Below are 21980 nucleotides of genomic sequence, written 5' to 3' on the forward strand. Positions count from 1 at the left end.
TTGGCATTACTATTCATCGAAACGTCAATTACACTAATAGGGGGCACACAATTAGGTAGCTACTAGCCAGCAAAAGAAATGATATATTATTAAACATGTGCCTTCAATCTTTACTGGCTACCTATTCATCTCCAGTATACAGTATGTTTCCTATTTCAAACACTTTATAAATCATCTACCTTTTTACTTTTTAGCAGTCACCAGCGATTGTACATAGGGGACATAGTGCTGAAAGCCTTTGCAGTCAGCTGATATCACTTTAGGGACTTTGAGGAGAACGAAATCCACAGAACACTGAAATCAATTAACTACGATGAACTTTACAGGGTCTCGTAACATTTGCAAGCCAAGAAGGTTTGTGCCCAGCCACGCAAACAATCAGTGAACCCTCCATCACATTTGGTAACTTAGCATTCATCAACAAGGTGGTTGAGGCGCGGCTTTCCAAACAGGTAAACATCTTTTATACCCAACGATTTAACAAAAAGAAGAAATGTGGTCAGTGCACCAATTCCTATGGACAGATCCAATTCCAATTTAGCACGGAGACTCCCTAGCAGAGCATAGACAATTTGGGTAATCCAAAGAGAAAAATTATACAGATTGGAAAAAGTACTCATATGTCTTCCAATTAAAACATTAATTATATTGTATCATTAAAAACTAACCCTAGAACGAATACCTGGGGCCTTGTTTTCTAAGGTTGATTTCTATGGTTGTGCGTTCTACGGTTAATATAATAGCATGACATTGGTTGATTGGATAGAATAGAACAAAAAAAAATATTAAAAACCAACGCGTTTCGGTGAATTGTTTGCTTATTTTCTGCTATCCAATTATGTCATGCTACTATATTGATTTTTAATGATATAATAACATTTATGTATTAATTGGAAAGCACAGGAGCACTTTTTCTCATTGCTGCAGTTTTTCTCTTTGGATTACTTCAATAATTTAACAGGACTCCTATAGGACTATTTCTGTTTCGGCGTCTAAATAGGTGAGAAATGAACAAATACTGACCAAAGAATTATAGGTAGGATTAAAATGCTTAGATGTGTTCCTAATATAAACATAAAGAACTTAGCTATATATTTGAAGGTGCCTCAATTGCACAAATTTTGGTGTTATTTCAGAAGCTCTACTACGTTGGCACACCATCTGTACGGAGTGTGTTGACTGGTTCATCTAAATAGCTCTGCCAGCCCCCTTCTATGCCACTGTAGATGTATAGGTAGAAACGGGGTTTGGATTAGCTTTGCAGATGAGAGCCCCCACATAAAGCACTGACTGTTTCCGACACTGAAAGCTATGCAGAATGCAAGTCAAACCTGACATGACAACATCATTATTAAATAAATCATTTTATATTTGTATATTAGGAAGATATCTAAACATTGTTTATGCAGCTAAACAATCATTTTAAAAACAAAAACAGCCAAGTCCTTTTTTGACAGTTCTTTTTAACCTTCATGTCAACATGAATTCTAGAGGAAGTTCTACTAAAGACTAATGGACTCAGAAGCAGAATTACATGTCAGTGATCATAACAAACTGCCGCTGCTGATTCTGTGTAAAGTGAATGCGACTTGTTGTTTTGATGGGGATGATAACAGATAGAAATCACTGTAAACAAAGCAAATGTGATATTGAGCCAGACTGCCTGGTTTCATTGCTACAAAGAGTGACATAGTGAGCTAATGTAAACATTAATATAGTTATGATAGAATTATTTCATAAAAAAACATTTTCTAATATTCTACTATGGGCAATCAGATCAGAAGAGTTTCAGATCTGAAGATATGTTTCAGGTAAAAAGATGATATTTGACTGTTAGAGACTTTAAACAGAACCTGCTCAAAAATTGAGTTAAATATATTGTAAAAATCCCGGGGTTCCTCTGATTCTGCTGCTCATTTCCACTTTGTGCTGCATCACTCCACCGCGAAGATAGTCACTTTTGCTTCTTTTTCAGCGCATTATGTGAAATCTCTGCTTGTAATGCAACTGGATGCTTCTTCAGTCTTCTCTAGAGGTGTTCATTTTCATTCCTCCCAGATTCCGCCAATAACAACTTGGGGGTATCTGAAACTAGTAGACTGCTAGATTTACTGTCAAGCTTTAATTCTCAATATGTAGGAAAAAGAGGTGACAGCACTTGCCCCAGATAAGACTGTGAAGAAACACTCATTTGGAACACAAAGCAGAGATTTCACATGATGCACTCCAGGAGAAACAATTGTGAATATCTCTGCAATTAAGTGATCTGGTGCAAAACAGAAAAGAGCGGCATATCAGGGTAGCTTAGGGACTTTTTAAGGTTTATTACTCAATGTTTTTAGTAAGTAATGGGTCAAGTCTCTTTGACATTGGTCACACAGCAACACTTTTCAACTATGCTTAGATAAGCAACTATTGGAAAGTATTGCATTCCATCATCTCACATTGGCTCCAAAAATGTGTGTGACTTGAAGTAATTACTAGGTAGCTGTCTCAGAAATGTGCAGCTAATTATGCAAATTAAAGGGAATTAGTAAAGCTAGCAAGACAATAAAGAAGAATTTCAATTTATGTGGCATGGTTCTGAAACCTAAAGAATCCCTGGAATTCTTCATGAAATGGATGAAGTCCAAAATGTATAACTGTTGCCAAATATAAATAATCACAACTAAAAAAAATCATGTTAAATTTAGGGATAAAAGCTCTTTTGCTTTAAGAAAGGGAATCTAAAATTGGCTGAAGATGGGCGCTCCACTGTCTAATTAATTTAACATCTGTGTGAGACTTCTAAATAATTTGCTGCTTTCTTTTTATGTTTTATTTGCATGTACAAGTATCCACTGATTTCTACATGTGGTTTTCATTTACAAGTTATTAATTTTTAACAACTACTGTAATATATATGTTCCATTTTAAATTACATTGTGAATTGCCATAATGGTTCAAATAACTTCAGCTACTTAACATTTGGCCACTTTATTTTTCTTTAAAGATGTGTTTGAGGATATAATTTTGTGTACATTTATTATCATTTGAGTATGATATTGTTAGTGTAGCTTTCCTCCCACATTGCACACATCTCCAAACCAAAAAATGACTGTTGACAGAAGAACATGTAATTAATAAAAAAAAACAACTTTCCCATGTGAGGTGTTTTTAAATTGGACTAGACCTATGTACAAGTCTGGTAACATGCTCTTCCACTCGCAGCCATTGTATGGACAGGCAAGCTGCACTAATAGAGACACAAGAAGAACCTGTCATATTTACAGAATTTTAAATGTACAACACTTCATGTCCTCAACGTATCTGTTAAAGTAAATATAGTGTGGCAAACCCTGTTAACAACACAAATTTCAGGAAGAAAAAAATTGGTTTGCACCATTCAAATGAAACCTCTGTATTTTCTTTCATGCAGTCTTCTCTTTATGGTAGATTTGGATATTGACACGCCTACATCATGGGGAGTGTTGTTCACTTGGTTGGATATTGTGAAGGGGTTTCTCCTCACCATGGTAATTATTCTGTGATCATCCACCACTGTTGGCTTCTGTGGGCGTCCAGGTCTTTTTGCATTGTTGAGGTCACCAGTGCTTTCTTTCATTTTCAGCATGTACCAAACTGTAGATTTAGCCATTCCTAATATTGTAGCAATTTCTCGGATGTTTTTTTCCCTGTTTTCACAGATGAAGGATGGCTTGATTCACCTGCATGGAGAGCTCTTTTGACCGCATGTTTACTTCTCAGCAAAAACTTCAAAATGCAAGCACCGCACCTCAAATCAACTCCAGACCTTTTATGTGCTTAATTGAGAATGAAATAACAAAGGGATATCCCAGACCTACCTATGTAACAGCCTGAGAGTCAATTGTCCAATTACTTTTGGACCCTTTAATACCAGGGTGGCACATGTAAAGGAGCGGAAACTCCTAAACTCCTAATCAAATTTTAATGTGGATACCCTCAAATGAAAGCTGAAAGTGAGGACTTTATGTCTTTGTCCATTATACAACTATAACTTGAATATGTTTCCGCAAACAGGTAGAAAAAAAAATGTGTCAGTGTCCAAATATACAGTATATGGACCTAACTGTAAGTCCATAAAATTCAATCGATGGTTGGGAAGGAATAATAATGTAGGGAAGTAGTAAGGGTATTTTAAAAAAAATTGCTTCCACTTATTGATATAGGGCAAAGCACAGCTGAGTAGGTGGTTAAAAAATCAAAACAGATGACAGAATACAATCAGGTGAATAAATAGTGTATCCCTTAATCCGTCATAATATAACAGTCCTGTTTAACCTGTTTAACCTGTAGGCTACATCTTTATCAAGCACTATGTTTTCTTCATTCCCTTTTGTGACTGTCTGGTTTGTAAGGTCTTTTCTATAATACTGTGAGGGCCAGGGAGGACTGGTAGGCCCAGGAGGTGGATCCACTGGGCCGAGCACCCCACCTGGAGGGCAGGGTACACGGTAGCTGGAGCACTAACGTGGCAGGAACGGGTGCAGGTATCAGGAAGCAAAGACAGGACCAGGTCACTAAGGTCACAGCGTACTTTAAGGCAGTAATAGGAAACAGGAACAAAGACCTGAGCACCTAGCTCACAAGACAAGGCATAGAAACACAAACGATCAGGCGCCGCCCACATGGAGAGGCCAGTCTTATATACCCAGCACAGCCTCAGGTCATTTCCTGTTGCAGCAGTGCTGGGGCTATAAGACCAGGTGAGTGGGCGCGGCCCGGTCCTATACAGAACATTAGTCAGAATCAGACTCCTGAGACCAGGAACAGGACTCTGGGGAGCATGAGCGGGGATGGCAGGCGTGACCGGTGGACGCATGGACTGGACCAGTGAGGAAGGAGCGGTGGTGCGACGCAGGTGTGACTGGCTCAGTGGTTACGGAGCGGTGCCTGGATGGTGAGACCGGCTTAGTAGGTAAGGAGCGCTGCTGGGACACCGGGAGCGTGACAGTACCCCCCCCCCTTGAAGCCCCCCTCTCCGAGCAAAGGACCCCCGGGGCACCCGGGACCGAGCCCCCGGACCGTAACCCAGCGCAAAGGAAAGGAGGGATGGCTGACCCCATGCACCCTTCCGGACCGCAACACGCTTAACCGAAGATTTTCGAGCAGTGGCAACGGAAGCAACGGAAAGGGAAGGACAGTCAGAAGCAGGACTGGAATCCTGGACGACCGGATCGGGCGTCTTGGACCGGGTATCGGTCATAGTCTCATCCTCAGTAGCCGCTGGATTCAAAGTCTCAACTCTAGAAGGCGGTGAAATCAAAGTCTCATCTCCAGAAGATGGTAGAATCAAGGTCTCGGATGCCTGGGGCGGTGGAACGTCACTGGATAGCGTAGTCTCTTCTTCAGGATCCTGCAGCTTGACTGAGTCAAGTGCCAGGGGCTGAGGAACAGGCTGCAAGCAGGTTTCGTGGCACAAGGGACTCCAGCGGGTAATCGCGCCAGAGCGCCAACCAATAACAGGGTCATGGAGTTTCAGCCAGGGCAGGCCCAACAGGAGCTCAGGGGCCATTCTCGGGATCACATAGAAGGCGATGGTCTCCGTATGCGAAGTGCCAACCTGGAGGCTCACGGGCTCGGTGGTAAACCGGACAGGTTCGTAGAGCGGTTTGCCGTCTACGGAGGCGAACCAGAGAGGCTTCTTCAGCGGGGTGACAGGGACCTGGTATTTGTCTACTGTGGCCTAATGGATAAAGTTGCCTGCCGCCCCAGAATCGATGTGGGCCTCAGCTGAAAACCGGGTCCCCTCTGTAGTCACCTGAACCGTCTGTTTAACTGGGACTGAAGGGATTCCGGTGGCAAGGGTGGTGGTTCCCACCATCCCTTGGACCTGGGGTCTACCAGGTTTCTTAGGGCATGTTCGAAGCATATGTGAACCATCTCCGCAATAGAAGCACAGGCCCCGGGCGAGCCGTTCTGCACGGCGTTGCTTGGCTTGGGTCAGACGGTCCACTTGCATGGGTTCTGGTGACGATTCGCGAAAAGGCAGGGACGAGGGTGCGGTAGGTTTCTGTGGGGGCAAGGCGTGGCAAGGTGGTCGCTTCTCCCGGACTATCTCTTTGGTACGCTCCCGAAAACGGAGGTCAATCCGAGTGGCCAGGGAAATCAAAGCGTCCAAGGTTCGTGGAACGTCACGGCCGGCTAGTTCGTCTTTGATGCGGCCAGAGAGACCTTCCCAAAAGGCCGCCGTCAAGGCCTCATTGTTCCAGCCCAGCTCAGAGGCAAGCGTGCAGAACTGGATGGCGTATTGTCCGACGGTCAGGGTCCCTTGGCGTAGCTGGAGAAGCAAAGAGGTCACTGCGGTAGTTCGTCCGGGCTCATCGAAGGTACTTCGGAAAGCTTGCAGGAACTCCTGGATGTCGGTGATCATCGGGTCCTCATTTTCCCACAGGGGGTTAATCCAGGCCAGGGCTTCGCCTTCCAGGTGTGACATCAGGAACGCCACCTTGGCCTGGTCTGAGGCAAACAAGTGCGGGAGCAACTGGAAGTGCAGGGAGCACTGGTTCAGGAAACCGCGGCAGGACTTGGGATCCCCTGCATAGCGATGCGGAGCAGCAAGGCGAAGTTGCGAGGCCGTGGAGGAAACTGGTTCAGACCTGGAGACTGGTTGCTGCGTGGACGAGGCAGCGGTCTGCAGCGTATATAACTGGTGGTCCACGGACGCCAGGAATTTCAGCATCCGGTTCAGGGTTTCCCGCTGTTGCGCCAGCTCCTGGCGCAGCTCAGCCAGCTCTGATTTCTGTGTCTCAACGGGATCCATGGCCTGTGCTCCAGCGGGATCCATGGCCTGATCATACTATGAGGGCCAGGGAGGACTGGTAGGCCCAGGAGGTGGATCCACTGGGCCGAGCACCCCACCTGGAGGGCAGGGTACACGGTAGCTGGAGCACTAACGTGGCAGGAACGGGTGCAGGTATCAGGAAGCAAAGACAGGACCAGGTCACTAAGGTCACAGCGTACTTTAAGGCAGTAATAGGAAACAGGAACAAAGACCTGAGCACCTAGCTCACAAGACAAGGCATAGAAACACAAACGATCAGGCGCCGCCCACATGGAGAGGCCAGTCTTATATACCCAGCACAGCCTCAGGTCATTTCCTGTTGCAGCAGGGCTATAAGACCAGGTGAGTGGGCGCGGCCCGGTCCTATACAGAACATTAGTCAGAATCAGACTCCTGAGACCAGGAACAGGACTCTGGGGAGCATGAGCGGGGATGGCAGGCGTGACCAGTGGACGCATGGACTGGACCAGTGAGGAAGGAGCGGTGGTGCGACGCAGGTGTGACTGGCTCAGTGGTTACGGAGCGGTGCCTGGATGGTGAGACCGGCTTAGTAGGTAAGGAGCGCTGCTGGGACACCGGGAGCATGACAAATACCCATGTTCGCAGCTTCCACTCCTATTTTTCCTCCTCCTTTTGACAGATCCTTTAGATGTTTGTCCAATAAACAACCAGTTAATGCACCTGGAAGTGATTAATTGGTTGATTCAGAGTCTCCAGTTGTAAATTCAACTTTAGATAAAGGTTGGTTTTTATAGGCCCCTTTACACACTGAGACTTTCTAGCGATCCCACCAGCGATCTCGACTTGGCCGGGATCGCTGGAAAGTCTCTAACAGTCGCTGGTGAGCTGTCAAACAGGCAGATCTGGCCAACGACGCAGCAGAGATACGGACCTGCAGAACAACCTTGCCGGAAAGGGAACGCTAGCACGCCTATGGGCTGGGTCGCTAACAATGTCGTTGTAACGGTGTCAAACACACCGATTCATGCTGCGCAGCGGGAAACAAAGGATCAAAGAATGGTCCTGAACGACTTGTAATTATCAGCAAACTCACAGCGGGGGCCAGGTTGCTGATGCGTGTCACACACTCCAATGTCTCTGGGGAACTCACAAAACTGGTGATGTTACAGCGATATCGCTAGCAATGTTGCAGTGTGTAAAGGGGCCTTATGTGTGAGGTACCCTGGGTTGTTTGTCCACCAGGGTTTCTTTTCTTTTGAGAAGCTTGAGAATTGCTAATTCTAGACCCATCCATGATTGTAATCATTCAGATCTCTGAACCATTTCATTCTCCAATTTAAACCATTTCAGAATATCTTCTACTTTTTCTTTATATATAAGCAAATCTTGTTGAGATAACAGTTTGATTAATTGTCTCTCCAACATCATTATCTTCACTATGTAAACTTCCATTTGTAAAAATGTCACATTCAATAACATTTTAAATGCATATTTGTTGGTTACAGACTCAGATTTTGAACAGAACGTTTAATTGGAGTTTGTCTTAGATGAGGTCTCAAACCCCTAGGAACCCTATGGGCCCTATAATATTCGATAAAGCGGAGACATACAAGTCTAGTGACATCAAGTGCTTCTGCTGACTTTCCAATCTTCGTTTTATCATACAGGAGGTCACACATTCAAAAATACATTGTTCAGTGCAGATTGTAGATCCTGTGAGAAGGGTAGATTGGAGGAGTCTGGTCCTCCTAATTCTGGATCATCTTTGTGGTTTGAGCTGATGTAGGGGGTGGGCAGACCCCTTACAAAGGAGCCCGGGAATGTTGATACTGTTGAATAAAAATGTTTTATTATATGTATATTGGGTTAGGGTTCCCCCTAGTGGCCGGGTGGGACGGCTGTTACCACAGTGGAGAGGAGGAGCCGGCAGAAGCAAGGGGAGGGAAGAGAAGTGTTGTTGAGGAAAGTGTGAGATTAGCAGGCAGTTGGTTGTGGGACGGGAGAAAGGAAGCAGAGCAGGGGCAGAGTGTGGGAGCTGGATAAAGGAGAAGCCGGAGAGTAAAGGAGCGGGCAGAATCTCAAGAGCGAAGCAGACCGGTGTGGGTCCGGTTTGTGGGTAGCCATAGTGGGAGCCGGGTGAAGCAGAGTAGCCGGGCACATCCCCACTGGAGAAGACGCCAAGGGCAGGCTTCCCCCAGCTAAAGCAGTGTACAACCATCTTTATCTGCATATCTGCCGGTTGTGTGAAGAAGCTGTGAACAATAAAGCTGCTTTTCTGATTTCACTGGAACACGTCTGAAGAGTGTTTGTTACGTCGGACAACCGTTGCACCACCACACTCTGCCCCACCATGACATCTCCTGTCCCCAAAGTGACGGCGGAGCCAGGGGTAAGCCTGATAGCAAAGGCCACGACTACAAGCCCAGAGGCACCCCTGGCACCCCGTTACATGTGGCGTAGTCGGCAGGATGCGAATTACATGCAAGGGACCCAAGAAGACGGAGACCAAGTAGTGCTTAGGGCACAGGATCCGGACTATTGGAGAAGATTCCCGATCCCATGGTGGGAAGAAGAAGCAGTGCCTGCAGCGTTGGACCGGGCACAAGATGGCGGCAAGATGGCCGTCGTCTTCAAAGACGCAGAAAGCGCGCGAAAAATTGGCGCCAAAAGAAGAGCCTGGGGCTGGCCGGTGCCGAAAAAGAAGTTCGGAGTACTCCGCCCAAAGAGGGGAGGTGCTGGTCCCAGGGCACGGTTGAAGATATGTGAAGTGGGCGGTGTTCCAGAGAAGACGAAGAACCGCCACGGAGGGGTCGACCTGATGTGGGAGACTGGGGGTGGAGTATACCCAAAAGCGGGAAAAATAGGCCCGCCTCCACTTCCTCCAGCTTCTCCACTGACTCCGCCGCCATTATCAGAGTTGCCGATTGCTAACGAGATGGAGACCTCCAGACAGCAGCAAGAGGTGGTGGCCGCGCTGGCAGCCACTAACCTGGGCCGGGGACGTCCTAAGCAGTCTGCGGCTGCAGCTGCGGAAGCGTTGCCTATCAACATACCGGCTGTACCAGGAGGACAAGAGCGCCCAACCAAAGTGACCTGGGTTACAACGTGGGACGCGGTGACCGGAGAGACCACGACTGAGGTCCGGGCGACGTATACCGCTCGGCTGCCGTCGGGGAATCGGCCCCTGGGAACCCCATACCCAGACCTGGAGACACCCCCGCCAGTCGCGGTGGGACCGTCGACACCTGTTCCAGTTCAAGCTCCGGAAGATCCACACGCCCGGAAGCTGGAGAGGGACAACTGGGGGTTTTTCTGGGACCCAGTACAGCCGTCTCCCCTACCTCAAAGGAAGTCTCCGTCCCCAGAACCGGACCCGGTACAGGAGCGACTGCTTGCCGAGACCGTGGCCCGGGAAATGATGGCTGGTTCCCGGAGTGAGGACTTCGAGCAGCAGTGCACCACAGGAATTGTGGTGAAGTTCAATCAGAAGGAGGGTTACGGCTTCATCAAGGACGAAGAGACCGGCGATGACTATTTTTACAACAGGGTGAACCTGGACGTTGAAGGCCTACCTCAGCGCCTACACACGTTATATCCGGGGGAAAAGGTCCGGTTTATGCGAGAGGTGGGATACCGAGGCCTCTTTGCAGTCGGCGTAACCCGGATGCCTACCTCACAAGAGGCTGCTCAATGGCAGCAAGAACTGGAGTGGGAGGAATGCCAGCACCGGCGGCGGTCGCAGCCAAGACCGGTGCTAGCTGAAACCTCCTACCCGAGACGCACCTTAGCCGTAACCCCTGAAGTGATGCCCGGACCGACCGCTGACCCGGAGAAGGGAACCCCGGCGGTGCTGGCTATTAGCCAAAACATCAACACGCATCCGGTGATTGTCATGGACATACCTCCGCCGCCTCGTGCAGCGACCCCGGCACCCCCATCAGGGGTTGAGGAGACCAAGGCACCGGAGCCCACCGTCGGGTATGAGCCCTTCCAGAGACTGCGCCGGCTGCCCGGCCAGTCCTTGTCGGACTATGTGAGGGCCCAACGAGCGGAATGGAAACGGGCTTTGCACCCGGAGTGAAGTGTCCTGATCGGCTTGTTTGAAGACCGGCGTTGTTTTGAACCGGAAAAAAAAAAGTTTTATTGTTTATCACCGTTTAAGCTGCTGAGCCCGGAGAGAGCCTGCTGCTGGACTGAGCCAGTGGCTCCCTCCGCGTCATTGAAGAAGATGTTCCCGCTGTGTATTCCTGCCGTCTAAATGTCTAAGACCGGGAGTGCTACAAAAACCTCCGGGCAGAAGCTCAACTAAGACCGAGAGCTTCCAGGAGGAACTCCGGGCGCTGGACTGGCGTACCCCGTTGGGTGCCCTAGGGTACGCATGGTTGTCGTTATACTAAAATGACTTTGTTTAGTTTTTAAATGTGTTTTATGGTTGTGCCTTGCCGGGAGGCTCAGGCTTTAAGAGGGGAGGTATGTAGGGGGTGGGCAGACCCCTTACAAAGGAGCCCGGGAATGTTGATACTGTTGAATAAAAATGTTTTATTATATGTATATTGGGTTAGGGTTCCCCCTAGTGGCCGGGTGGGACGGCTGTCACCACAGTGGAGAGGAGGAGCCGGCAGAAGCAAGGGGAGGGAAGAGAAGTGTTGTTGAGGAAAGTGTGAGATTAGCAGGCAGTTGGTTGTGGGACGGGAGAAAGGAAGCAGAGCAGGGGCAGAGTGTGGGAGCTGGATAAAGGAGAAGCCGGAGAGTAAAGGAGTGGGCAGAATCTCAAGAGCGAAGCAGACCGGTGTGGGTCCGGTTTGTGGGTAGCCATAGTGGGAGCCGGGTGAAGCAGAGTAGCCGGGCACATCCCCACTGGAGAAGACGCCAAGGGCAGGCTTCCCCCAGCTAAAGCAGTGTACAACCATCTTTATCTGCATATCTGCCGGTTGTGTGAAGAAGCTGTGAACAATAAAGCTGCTTTTCTGATTTCACTGGAACACGTCTGAAGAGTGTTTGTTACGTCGGACAACCGTTGCACCACCACACTCTGCCCCACCATGACATCTCCTGTCCCCAAAGTGACGGCGGAGCCAGGGGTAAGCCTGATAGCAAAGGCCACGACTACAAGCCCAGAGGCACCCCTGGCACCCCATTACACTGATAGTACACACACATTTGGATTCATATTTACACCAACTTGGAAAAGGAAGTCTGTAACATGCTAAAATAGAAAGTGGCAAGATATAAAGTAACAAACCCAATGGATCTATTTGTGATCAATCCAGAAAAATAAAAACAGCATCTCATCAAGGGAAAAAAAACATATTCTAAATTCCTACAAAATACAACAGCAACATTTAAACCTGCATAGTAGGTGTTTATTAAGCATGAATACATAGTTTAGAAGGAGATTATCATATGCTGTAGAAGCCTTAATATATTTAAACCAATCTATGGTTAACCAACATATCTGGCTCTTAATTTAAAGGGAACTTGTCAGCAAATTTTTGTTATGTAACCTAACGACTGCAGGAGCAAGGGGCTGAAATACAGATTTTAGCGATGTGTCATTTATTAAGCTGTGTGCTGTTGTTTACTTACAGTGAAGGTTTCATCACTAGGACAATATCATTGCAGTGATTAAATGCTTCATGCCAAGTCATTTGAACATGCCCACCTCCTCTGATAAGCATCTCACTCTCAATAGAAATGATAACAGAGAGTAGTGAAGTAGGGCTTTCCAAGCCGCGCCAATGACCACTATGACCGATTGTAAGATTAATGTTACTTTTTATTACATATTCAGGTCAACGCGTTTCTGGAGTCTCTGCTCCCTTCCTCAGGACATACAGGAAAAAGTACATCAAATCTGATGAAGCAGATTTGATGTACTTTTTCCTGTATGTCCTGAGGAAGGGAGCAGAGACTCCAGAAACGCGTTGACCTGAATATAATAAAAAGTAACATTAATCTTACAATCGGTCATAGTGGTCATTGGCGCGGCTTGGAAAGCCCTACTTCACTACTCTCTGTTATCAGCCATCCTGGGTGCTGCTGCCGTTGACCTGGATTCCATGCATGCATAGTAGTTGTGACTTTCACAACTCTATTTGGTGAGTGTATTTTACTCTTATCACCCTATATTTACTCGGGTAAGACCCTATTGCGCTTCTTTTTTCCACAGTTCTTGCTTCTCTCAATAGAAATGTACAGAGAGAGCTGTGGTGTGGGTGGGGTTAGCTTTCTGAGCTTCACTAGATTTTACATCTAAGTACTTTGATTGTGTTACAACCACTGTACCCAGTAAAGTAAGTGATACATGGTTGGAATCTAGAGTGACGTATGGAACCTCGTTCTCAGATCAAAGCTCCATAGGTTTCAATGGATGTCGTGGGACATTACACAATTTGATTAACCCCTTCACCCCAAGGGAATTTTCTATTTTTCCGGAGGTTTTTTCTTCCCCTTCATCCAAGAGCTGCAACTTTTTTATTTTTCAGTCAATCTTGCCATATAAGGGCTTAATTTTTGTGGTACAAGTTGTACTTTTGAATGAAACCATTAGTTTTACCATATAGTGTACTCGACAAAGGCAAAAAAATTCCAAGTGTTGAAAAATTGCAAAAAAAAAAGTGCCATTGCCCGAATGTTTTTGGGATATTTCATTCATCGTGTTCACTATATGGTAAAACTGATGTGTCGGTGTGATGCCTCAGGTTGGTAAGAGTTCGTAGGCACCAAACATGTATAGGTTTACTTTTATCTAAGGGGTTAAAAAAAAAATCACAAGTTTGTCCAAAAAAAGGCTCACTTTTTGCACCATTTTCCAATACCCGTATGGTTCTCACTTTTCGGGATCTATTTCTCAGTGGTGGCTTTTTTTTGTGTCTCAAGCTGATGTTTTTAACGGTACCATTTTTGCGCAGATGCTATGTTTTGATCGCCTGTTATCGCATCTTGCGCAAAATATGTGGCGACCAAAAACTTAATTTTGGCATTTGGAATTTTTTTGCTGCTATGCCATCTACCGATCAGATTAATTGATTTTATATTTTGATAGGTTGTGCATGTCTGACTGATACCAAATGTGTGTATTTTTTTTAACCCTTTAATTTTCAAAAGGGCGAATGGGGGGTGATTTGAACTTTTAGGTTTTTTTATTTTTTTTTAATTTTTTAAAACTTGTTTTATACTTTTTTTCTTTATTTTACTAGTCCCCCTAGGGGGCTATAAGGATCAGCAGTCTGATTGCTTGTTTCTTTCTTTAGATCACAGCTCCACATCTGAGATCTGCAGAAAAGCTGCTTTACTCTCAAACATGGCGGTCTGCCGGGTGTAAGAGGAAAGGACTAATGATAGCTACAGGAGTCATCACATGACCTTGTGCTACCACCATTACAACCATCAGATCCACGTGATCACGTCACGTGACTTTCGATGGCGCCAGGTAACTGAATGCTTACCGCAGCGCACTATTTCATCTTTTTGTCACATTTTGACAGCGAGATGCAAGGCAGATCCATTCGTGCCTGATAGACGTATGTCAGCTGTTTAATCAGCTGACATGTGCGAGGTGATTAACCTGACACAGATCCATGACGTATACAGTACGTCATATGTTGTGAAGAGATTAAGTCAGAGCTTTGAAAATTTATTTTTCATTAATAAATTGATGAATGAGGGAGTGTGGGATAGTCTTTACTCAAATAAAATATTATTTTCAGTTTGTGGGGGGTAGGGGATTTACCTTTCACTTACTGGAATAGTACTGGGGGTGTATCAGAGACGCTTCTCCATTACTAACTCCTGGGCTTGATGCCAGATGTAAATTCACAGCTCACATCAACCTCAAACATTTTACCCCAATTGCCACCACAGTAGAGCAATCGGGAAGAGCCAAGGAAAGTGCCATCTAATAGATGCATCACTTCTGGGGCGGCTGTGGGATGCTATTTTTAGGCTGGGAAGGGCCAAATAATCATGAAATGTCCCAACCTTACCATACCAGCCCCCAAGATTTACCTTAAATAAATAATTAAAAAAAAGTAGTGAAGTACCTGTTATTTTTTATAACTAGCTAAATTACAGCAGACGGCTGAGAGCTGCAACCTGCAGCTGTCTGCTTTACCTTAGGTGGTTATCAAAAATAGGGTTGAACTCATGTAATTTTTTTAAATTTCTTCTCTGTCCACAGCTCAGTCACTCACGGAGTCTGGGCCCGGCCTCGGTGATGTCAGGTCAACTGGAAGTCGACCTGACATCACCGAATCTCAGAGGTCACGGAGTCCAGGGGGTCATGCAATGGGGATGAGTGGTCCCCAATAGCACTGCTCAGAGGCACTATTGCCAACACAAGTTATTTGAGAGAAGCCTTGTTTCTGAGCATTATATCAATGTGGCTAGTAAAGCTAAGCAATGATCCACCCCTTTAAGCTTGTAGTTATGGTACTTGCTAACAAAAATCTTACCTAGTTACAACAAACTCTAGCAGATACATGTAAATTATGGTATATAAAATGTGTAAGGTAAGACATGTCTATAGCAGAGTTGAGCAAAAAGATTCACAAGAACCTGATCCATTTGATGTACGCCAGCCCAGAGCCCTGCAAACCTCCTACTAATTGAGGCGTACCTCAGTCTTCTTCTGATTAGTAGGCCCTCGCAACATTACCAATGTTGTGTGCATTGCTCTGCAAATTCATAATATTTCTGGGGTTTACTGATCATAAGAGGCAACGGAAATGCCACATGTAGTTAGAATTTGATAGTGCTCTGGTCTAGAAGTCATGGACCATAAATGTCCTATGAATCACTTTGCTCAACTCTAGTCTTTAGGACTTGTCTGTGGGGGAGGTGGGATAGTCATAGTGATTTTACATTGGGGCTCAGAAACTTTAAGTTATGTTTTTGAGGCACACAAGACGAGGTTGGGGTGCATATGATATACTTATTTCAAAGACAAAAAGCAAGTAAGATGTAATGGATAAAAATTAATTTAGTATATTAGGGCACAAAGCGCAAGAGTACATATGAAGGATAAAAATAAATATATACACATCCTATACATACACACCATATGGACATAAGGCTTGGGACACCTCTCTTAATCATTGAATTTAGACTTTTCATTCTGTCCAATTCCCACAGGTATATACAATCCAGCCCCAATCATACAGTCTGCCTTTACATGCATTTGTAAAAGAAAAAGTCATTCTATGGAGTTACCAAAATGCAGGCTTGGTCCTTTAATAGGATGTCACTGTTATCCCAAGTCAGTTTGTGAAATTCGGGGAACCATGTTTCTCAATCTCACATTTTGAGGGACGAGTCTGTGTTTGTGAATGTTAGGAGAATGCAACCTTCCCGGACTACATTGGGCTAACAGTGAAGAAGTAGTGAAGGAATAATGCTAATAGATTTTGTTTTCACAGGTTTGCTAAAGACAATTACAGTGTACGAAAATCTTAATTGTTCAGCATACCAAAACATTTTAGACAATTTTAGCTTCTAATTTTGTGAGAACAGATTGGGAAGGCCCTTCTCTATTCCAACATTACTGTGCCTCAGTGAATAAAACAAGGTCCATAAAGGCATGAGGGATGAGTTTGATGTAGAAGAACTTCACTGGTCCAAACAGAGCTCTCACCTCAACCCCATCAAACACCTTTTTAATGAATGAATGAATGAATGAATGAATGAATGAATGAATGAATGAATGAATGAATGAGGAAACGACATAGCAAGACAGGCCTTCTCAGTCAACGTCAGTAACTGACCTCACAAAAGCTCCTGTGAATAAATGGGCAAAAAACCTTACAGACTCAAAAATATGTAGGATTCCTTCTCAGAAGAGTGGAAGCGATGTAAACTGCAAAGGGGGACCAGCTCCATATTTATGTATTTAGAGTTAAATGTCATCTAAGCTCTGGTGTAATCTGTAGGTGACCCAATACTCTTGTCTATATACAGAATTGTCCTATCTATTTATCTATGTATCTATCTATCTATCTATCTATCTGTCAATACACAAGAGTCACGTGTATGAATTCACAATGAATATACCTACACATTGTCAGAATATGGATGTAGAGTAAAAATAAACTTACTACACAAGTTTCTAAGTTAGGTTGGTGCCTCAACAGTAATAGTATCAAATGGATTAAAAGAATGTAACAAAAATGACAATCACATGGGGCATTGAAGATCCAGTTGAGATTTACAATAAGACTTCTAGTCAAAGCCCCTGTACTAATTACCAAATCCCATATTGTTCTAAATTATTTGCTCTAAAGAAGAGAAGAGCCCACCTAAAAGCCATTGGAGACAATGTATTGGGGAACTGGCAACAAAACAAGAATATTCATCAGAAAGACACTGCATACAAGTAATCAATGAACAATAGTTATTACAGCAGAGGAAGAAAAGAGCCTGTGTCTGAAAGCTTCTTCACAGCCCCTGTGATCATTGTTGTGCTGAATGCTGAGGAGAAAGGAAATCCTGCAGCCCAAGCTTATTCACAGCCCAGACTTATCATCATTGTCGCACTGTGTGCACAGCAGCTAATGATGAGGGGCACAGCAGACTCTGTATCTCTGAAAGCTTCTTCACAGCCCAGACTCATCATTATTGTCGCACTGTGTGCACATGTACCTAATGATGAGGGGCACAGCAGACTGTATCTCTGAAAGCTTCTTCTCAGCCCAGACTCATCATCATTATCGCACTGTGTGCACATGCACCTAATGATGAGGGTCACAGCAGACTGTATCTCTGAAAGCTTCTTTACAGCCCAGACTCATCACCATTGTCGCACTGTGTACACAGCACCTAATGATGAGGGGCACAGCAGACTCTGTATCTCTGAAAGCTTCTTCACAGCCCAGACTCATCACCATTGTCGCACTGTGTGCACATGCACCTAATGATGAGGGGCACAGCAAACTCTGAATCTCTGAAAGCTTCTTCTCAGCCCAAACTCATCACCATTGTCGCACTGTGTGCACATGCACCTAATGATGAGGGTCACAGCAGACTGTATCTCTGAAAGCTTCTTCTCAGCCCAGACTCATCACCATTGTCGCACTGTGTGCACATGCACCTAATGATGAGGGGCACAGCAGACTCTGTATCTCTGAAAGCTTCTTTACGGCCCAGACTCATCACCATTGTCGCACTGTGTGCACATGCACCTAATGATGAGGGTCACAGCAGACTGTATCTCTGAAAGCTTCTTTACAGCCCAGACTCATCACCATTGTCGCACTGTGTACACAGCACCTAATGATGAGGGGCACAGCAGACTCTGTATCTCTGAAAGCTTCTTCACAGCCCAGACTCATCACCATTGTCGCACTGTGTGCACATGCACCTAATGATGAGGGGCACAGCAAACTCTGAATCTCTGAAAGCTTCTTCTCAGCCCAAACTCATCACCATTGTCGCACTGTGTGCACATGCACCTAATGATGAGGGGCACAGCAGACTCTGTATCTCTGAAAGCTTCTTCTCAGCCCAGACTCATCACCATTGTCGCACTGTGTGCACATGCACCTAATGATGAGGGGCACAGCAGACTCTGTATCTCTGAAAGCTTCTTTACGGCCCAGACTCATCACCATTGTCGCACTGTGTGCACATGCACCTAATGATGAGGGTCACAGCAGACTCTGTATCTCTGAAAGCTTCTTCACAGCCCAGACTCATCATCATTATCGCACTGTGTGCACATGTACCTAATGATGAGGGTCACAGCAGACTCTGTATCTCTGAAAGCTTCTTCACAGCCCAGACTCATCATCATTATCGCACTGTGTGCACATGCACCTAATGATGAGGGGCACAGCAAACTCTGAATCTCTGAAAGCTTCTTCTCAGCCCAAACTCATCACCATTGTCGCACTGTGTGCACATGCACCTAATGATGAGGGTCACAGCAGACTGTATCTCTGAAAGCTTCTTCTCAGCCCAGACTCATCACCATTGTCGCACTGTGTGCACATGCACCTAATGATGAGGGGCACAGCAGACTCTGTATCTCTGAAAGCTTCTTTACGGCCCAGACTCATCACCATTGTCGCACTGTGTGCACATGCACCTAATGATGAGGGTCACAGCAGACTCTGTATCTCTGAAAGCTTCTTCACAGCCCAGACTCATCATCATTATCGCACTGTGTGCACATGTACCTAATGATGAGGGTCACAGCAGACTCTGTATCTCTGAAAGCTTCTTCACAGCCCAGACTCATCATCATTATCGCACTGTGTGCACATGCACCTAATGATGAGGGGCACAGCAAACTCTGAATCTCTGAAAGCTTCTTCTCAGCCCAAACTCATCACCATTGTCGCACTGTGTGCACATGCACCTAATGATGAGGGTCACAGCAGACTGTATCTCTGAAAGCTTCTTCTCAGCCCAGACTCATCACCATTGTCGCACTGTGTGCACATGCACCTAATGATGAGGGGCACAGCAGACTCTGTATCTCTGAAAGCTTCTTTACGGCCCAGACTCATCACCATTGTCGCACTGTGTGCACATGCACCTAATGATGAGGGTCACAGCAGACTCTGTATCTCTGAAAGCTTCTTCACAGCCCAGACTCATCACCATTGTCGCACTGTGTGCACATGCACCTAATGATGAGGGGCACAGCAGACTCTGAATCTCTGAAAGCTTCTTTACAGCCCAGAGTCCTCCCCATCATTGTGCTTACTGCACATACAGCTGAGGATGGGGAGGGCCAGGAGTTCCCATAACTGAACTCTTCTGCACAGTGCCTGATAATCTTCATCATCACACAGAAATAAACAATCAAGCTGCCTCCCACGTGGACCATGATCTCCCATAAAAGAGATTCAGTCTTCACAACAGACTGCTCCACCTACAGCCCATGAAGAACTCATTAATAAGGGATATGTGGCTGAGTGTATATAATATGGCCTGACTGTGAGAATATCATTTCACTAACATTCTTACCATAATATTTACTAATGGATGCATAAAAGTGTTAAATATTGCAAACATTCAATGAATATTGCATACTGTATTTTCGGAATTATTATAATCCCTTTTATATACATATTCCTATAATACTGTAGAGATTTAAACAATATTATATGTAAAATAGGTAGCAATACAATCCAGGATATATACATATAAAGCAAGAAGTAAATCTGCATATAAAATACTGTAAGGCATACTATCTGTGAACTGTATTGAGCATTATGTGCAGCCCCTGAGTGCAGTATATGGAGCTGCAGGCAGCACTGTCCATGGTGCTGAACCCCCTCTCCACGAGTGCTGTCCTGAGGGCAGCCCAATCTCCAAGGCTGATATCAGCATTCATGGTACATGATATTCTACATGTACATTAGCCAACCCACACAGGGTTCAGGAGCATATATAGCAGCATACAAAGCAGCATGCAGTAGGTGTAGGACTAGATCTATTTTCTCACCCCTTGGCCCAGACTGAGACTTGGGTACTAAGCAGGGCACTGACCTGTGGTTCTTTTGGCTGTCCTTTTTCTCCATGATGGCTGGTACACAGTTTGTGAGCTCAGTCCAGTCTGCATGCAATCCGCAACTCCATCCTGTAGAGAAGCGAGAGAACAGCCAGGTCTCCTTCCTCCCTGGACGGTGGCAGGTGCACTTCTTCTGTCCTGGCTTACAATCACAGGGCTGCTCCAAATGGATATTCCTCACCAAGTGTCTTCCAAAAGTGGTGCCTCCTGTTTTCTGTATATGCAGGAACACAATCACATCATCCGCTTTGATATTAAAATCCACGAACCTGTAGAGGTCTTTGGCCATAAAATTGAAGGTCGGCTGGAATTTCTGAGGGATGGTATCCTCAGGAACTTCACTCTCATCATCCTCACCCTGCCACTGAGCCTCTGCCATGCCTGGAAGCTCTGAGGACTGGGCTGCCCCTCTCAGAGAGTCTCCTGCACGAAAATGCCATGAGTTGGTCCCAGTGGGGCATATGTACTGGTAGACAATCATTACAAAGAGTACAGCAAGAACCGGGGCCAAGATCAACTTGTTGGCTCTGTCATCCATGATCCCAGAAAGGCTTTTCTCATGAATAAAGAAGGATGACTGCACCTTTATTTTATGGGATGACATCAAGTAACATAAGTGATCTTGTCCTTAGATTCCAGTGGTGTAACTTGCTTCTTCACAGTGCCCATCTCCAGAAGAAATGTCCTAGACAATCTTATCTCAAGGAGAAAGCAGTCACAATAAGTTCAATGCGGTAAGGAAGTTACAAGTGTGAAGAAGACTCGTGAAGGATCCAGGTGTCACTCAGCATTCTTAGCTGTCTTCTTACATTGCCTGCACACAGGAAACCCTCACCGTCTGCTTCACAGAAAGCTAGAATTTCTACTACACAAGCCAATGGCAAACTGATGTCTCAGTTCTGGAACCCAATCACAGACTTGTGCTGGGAATAAACCAGACGGCATCTGTGACCAATAGAGAAGGTAAGCAGGGAGAAGATAGACTCCTACAATGCAGGTCCAATGAGAACTGCACTGATGGCTCATAGAGCCCAATCAGTCAGGGGTGGGAAGGTCTGCAAGAATCCAATGCGAGGAAGCTGCATGTGGAATAATCACCTTTCTCATCCACGTTCAGTTACTGCAGCACTGAGCATCTGCAGCGTCTTGGAATGTGCCTGGTGCTGAGAGAACAAGAAAGGGAACTTTACAGATCCTTACAGGAGGACTGCTCAATATAAAGCTTCTAGGAAGGGTTAATATGCATTGTATCATGTGTATATATAAGGAAGCAAACTGAACGTAATATAAAGCTTCTGGAAAGGGTTAATACCCATTGTATCATGTGTGTGTATATATATATATATATATATATATATATATATATATATATGTGTGTGTGTGTGTGTGTGATCTGAACCCAATATACAGCTTCTAAGAAGGGTTACTACTCATTGTGGCATGTGTAGATTTATGGAAGGGAACTGAACTCAATATAAAGCTTCTAGAAGGGGTCAATATCCATTGTATCATGTATATATATATATATATATATATACATATATATATATATATGTATATATATATATATATGTGTATATATATATATATATATATATATATGTGTGTAGGTGTGTGTGTGTGTGTGATCTGAACACAATATGCAGGTTCTACAAAGGGTTAATATGCATTGTATCTTGTGTATATATAAGGAAGAAAGCT

The 21980-nt window shown here is 45.1% G+C and overlaps 1 protein-coding gene across 1 annotated transcript in view; it reads right to left on the minus strand.

The window, feature by feature from the left end:
* The window catches only part of HS6ST3 (heparan sulfate 6-O-sulfotransferase 3), a 1099392-nt gene extending 1078126 nt beyond the window's left edge, over positions 1-21266 (minus strand). The window contains exon 1 of the mRNA XM_075336748.1: positions 20258-21266. Within this exon, the coding sequence (XP_075192863.1) occupies positions 20258-20883 (626 nt within the window). The 5' untranslated portion in view covers positions 20884-21266. The remainder of the gene's footprint in view (positions 1-20257) is intronic.
* Between the last annotated feature and the right edge of the window lie 714 nt (positions 21267-21980).

The sequence above is a fragment of the Anomaloglossus baeobatrachus genome, chromosome 2 (assembly GCF_048569485.1).
Source record: "Anomaloglossus baeobatrachus isolate aAnoBae1 chromosome 2, aAnoBae1.hap1, whole genome shotgun sequence".
Classification (NCBI taxonomy): Eukaryota; Metazoa; Chordata; class Amphibia; order Anura; family Aromobatidae; genus Anomaloglossus; species Anomaloglossus baeobatrachus.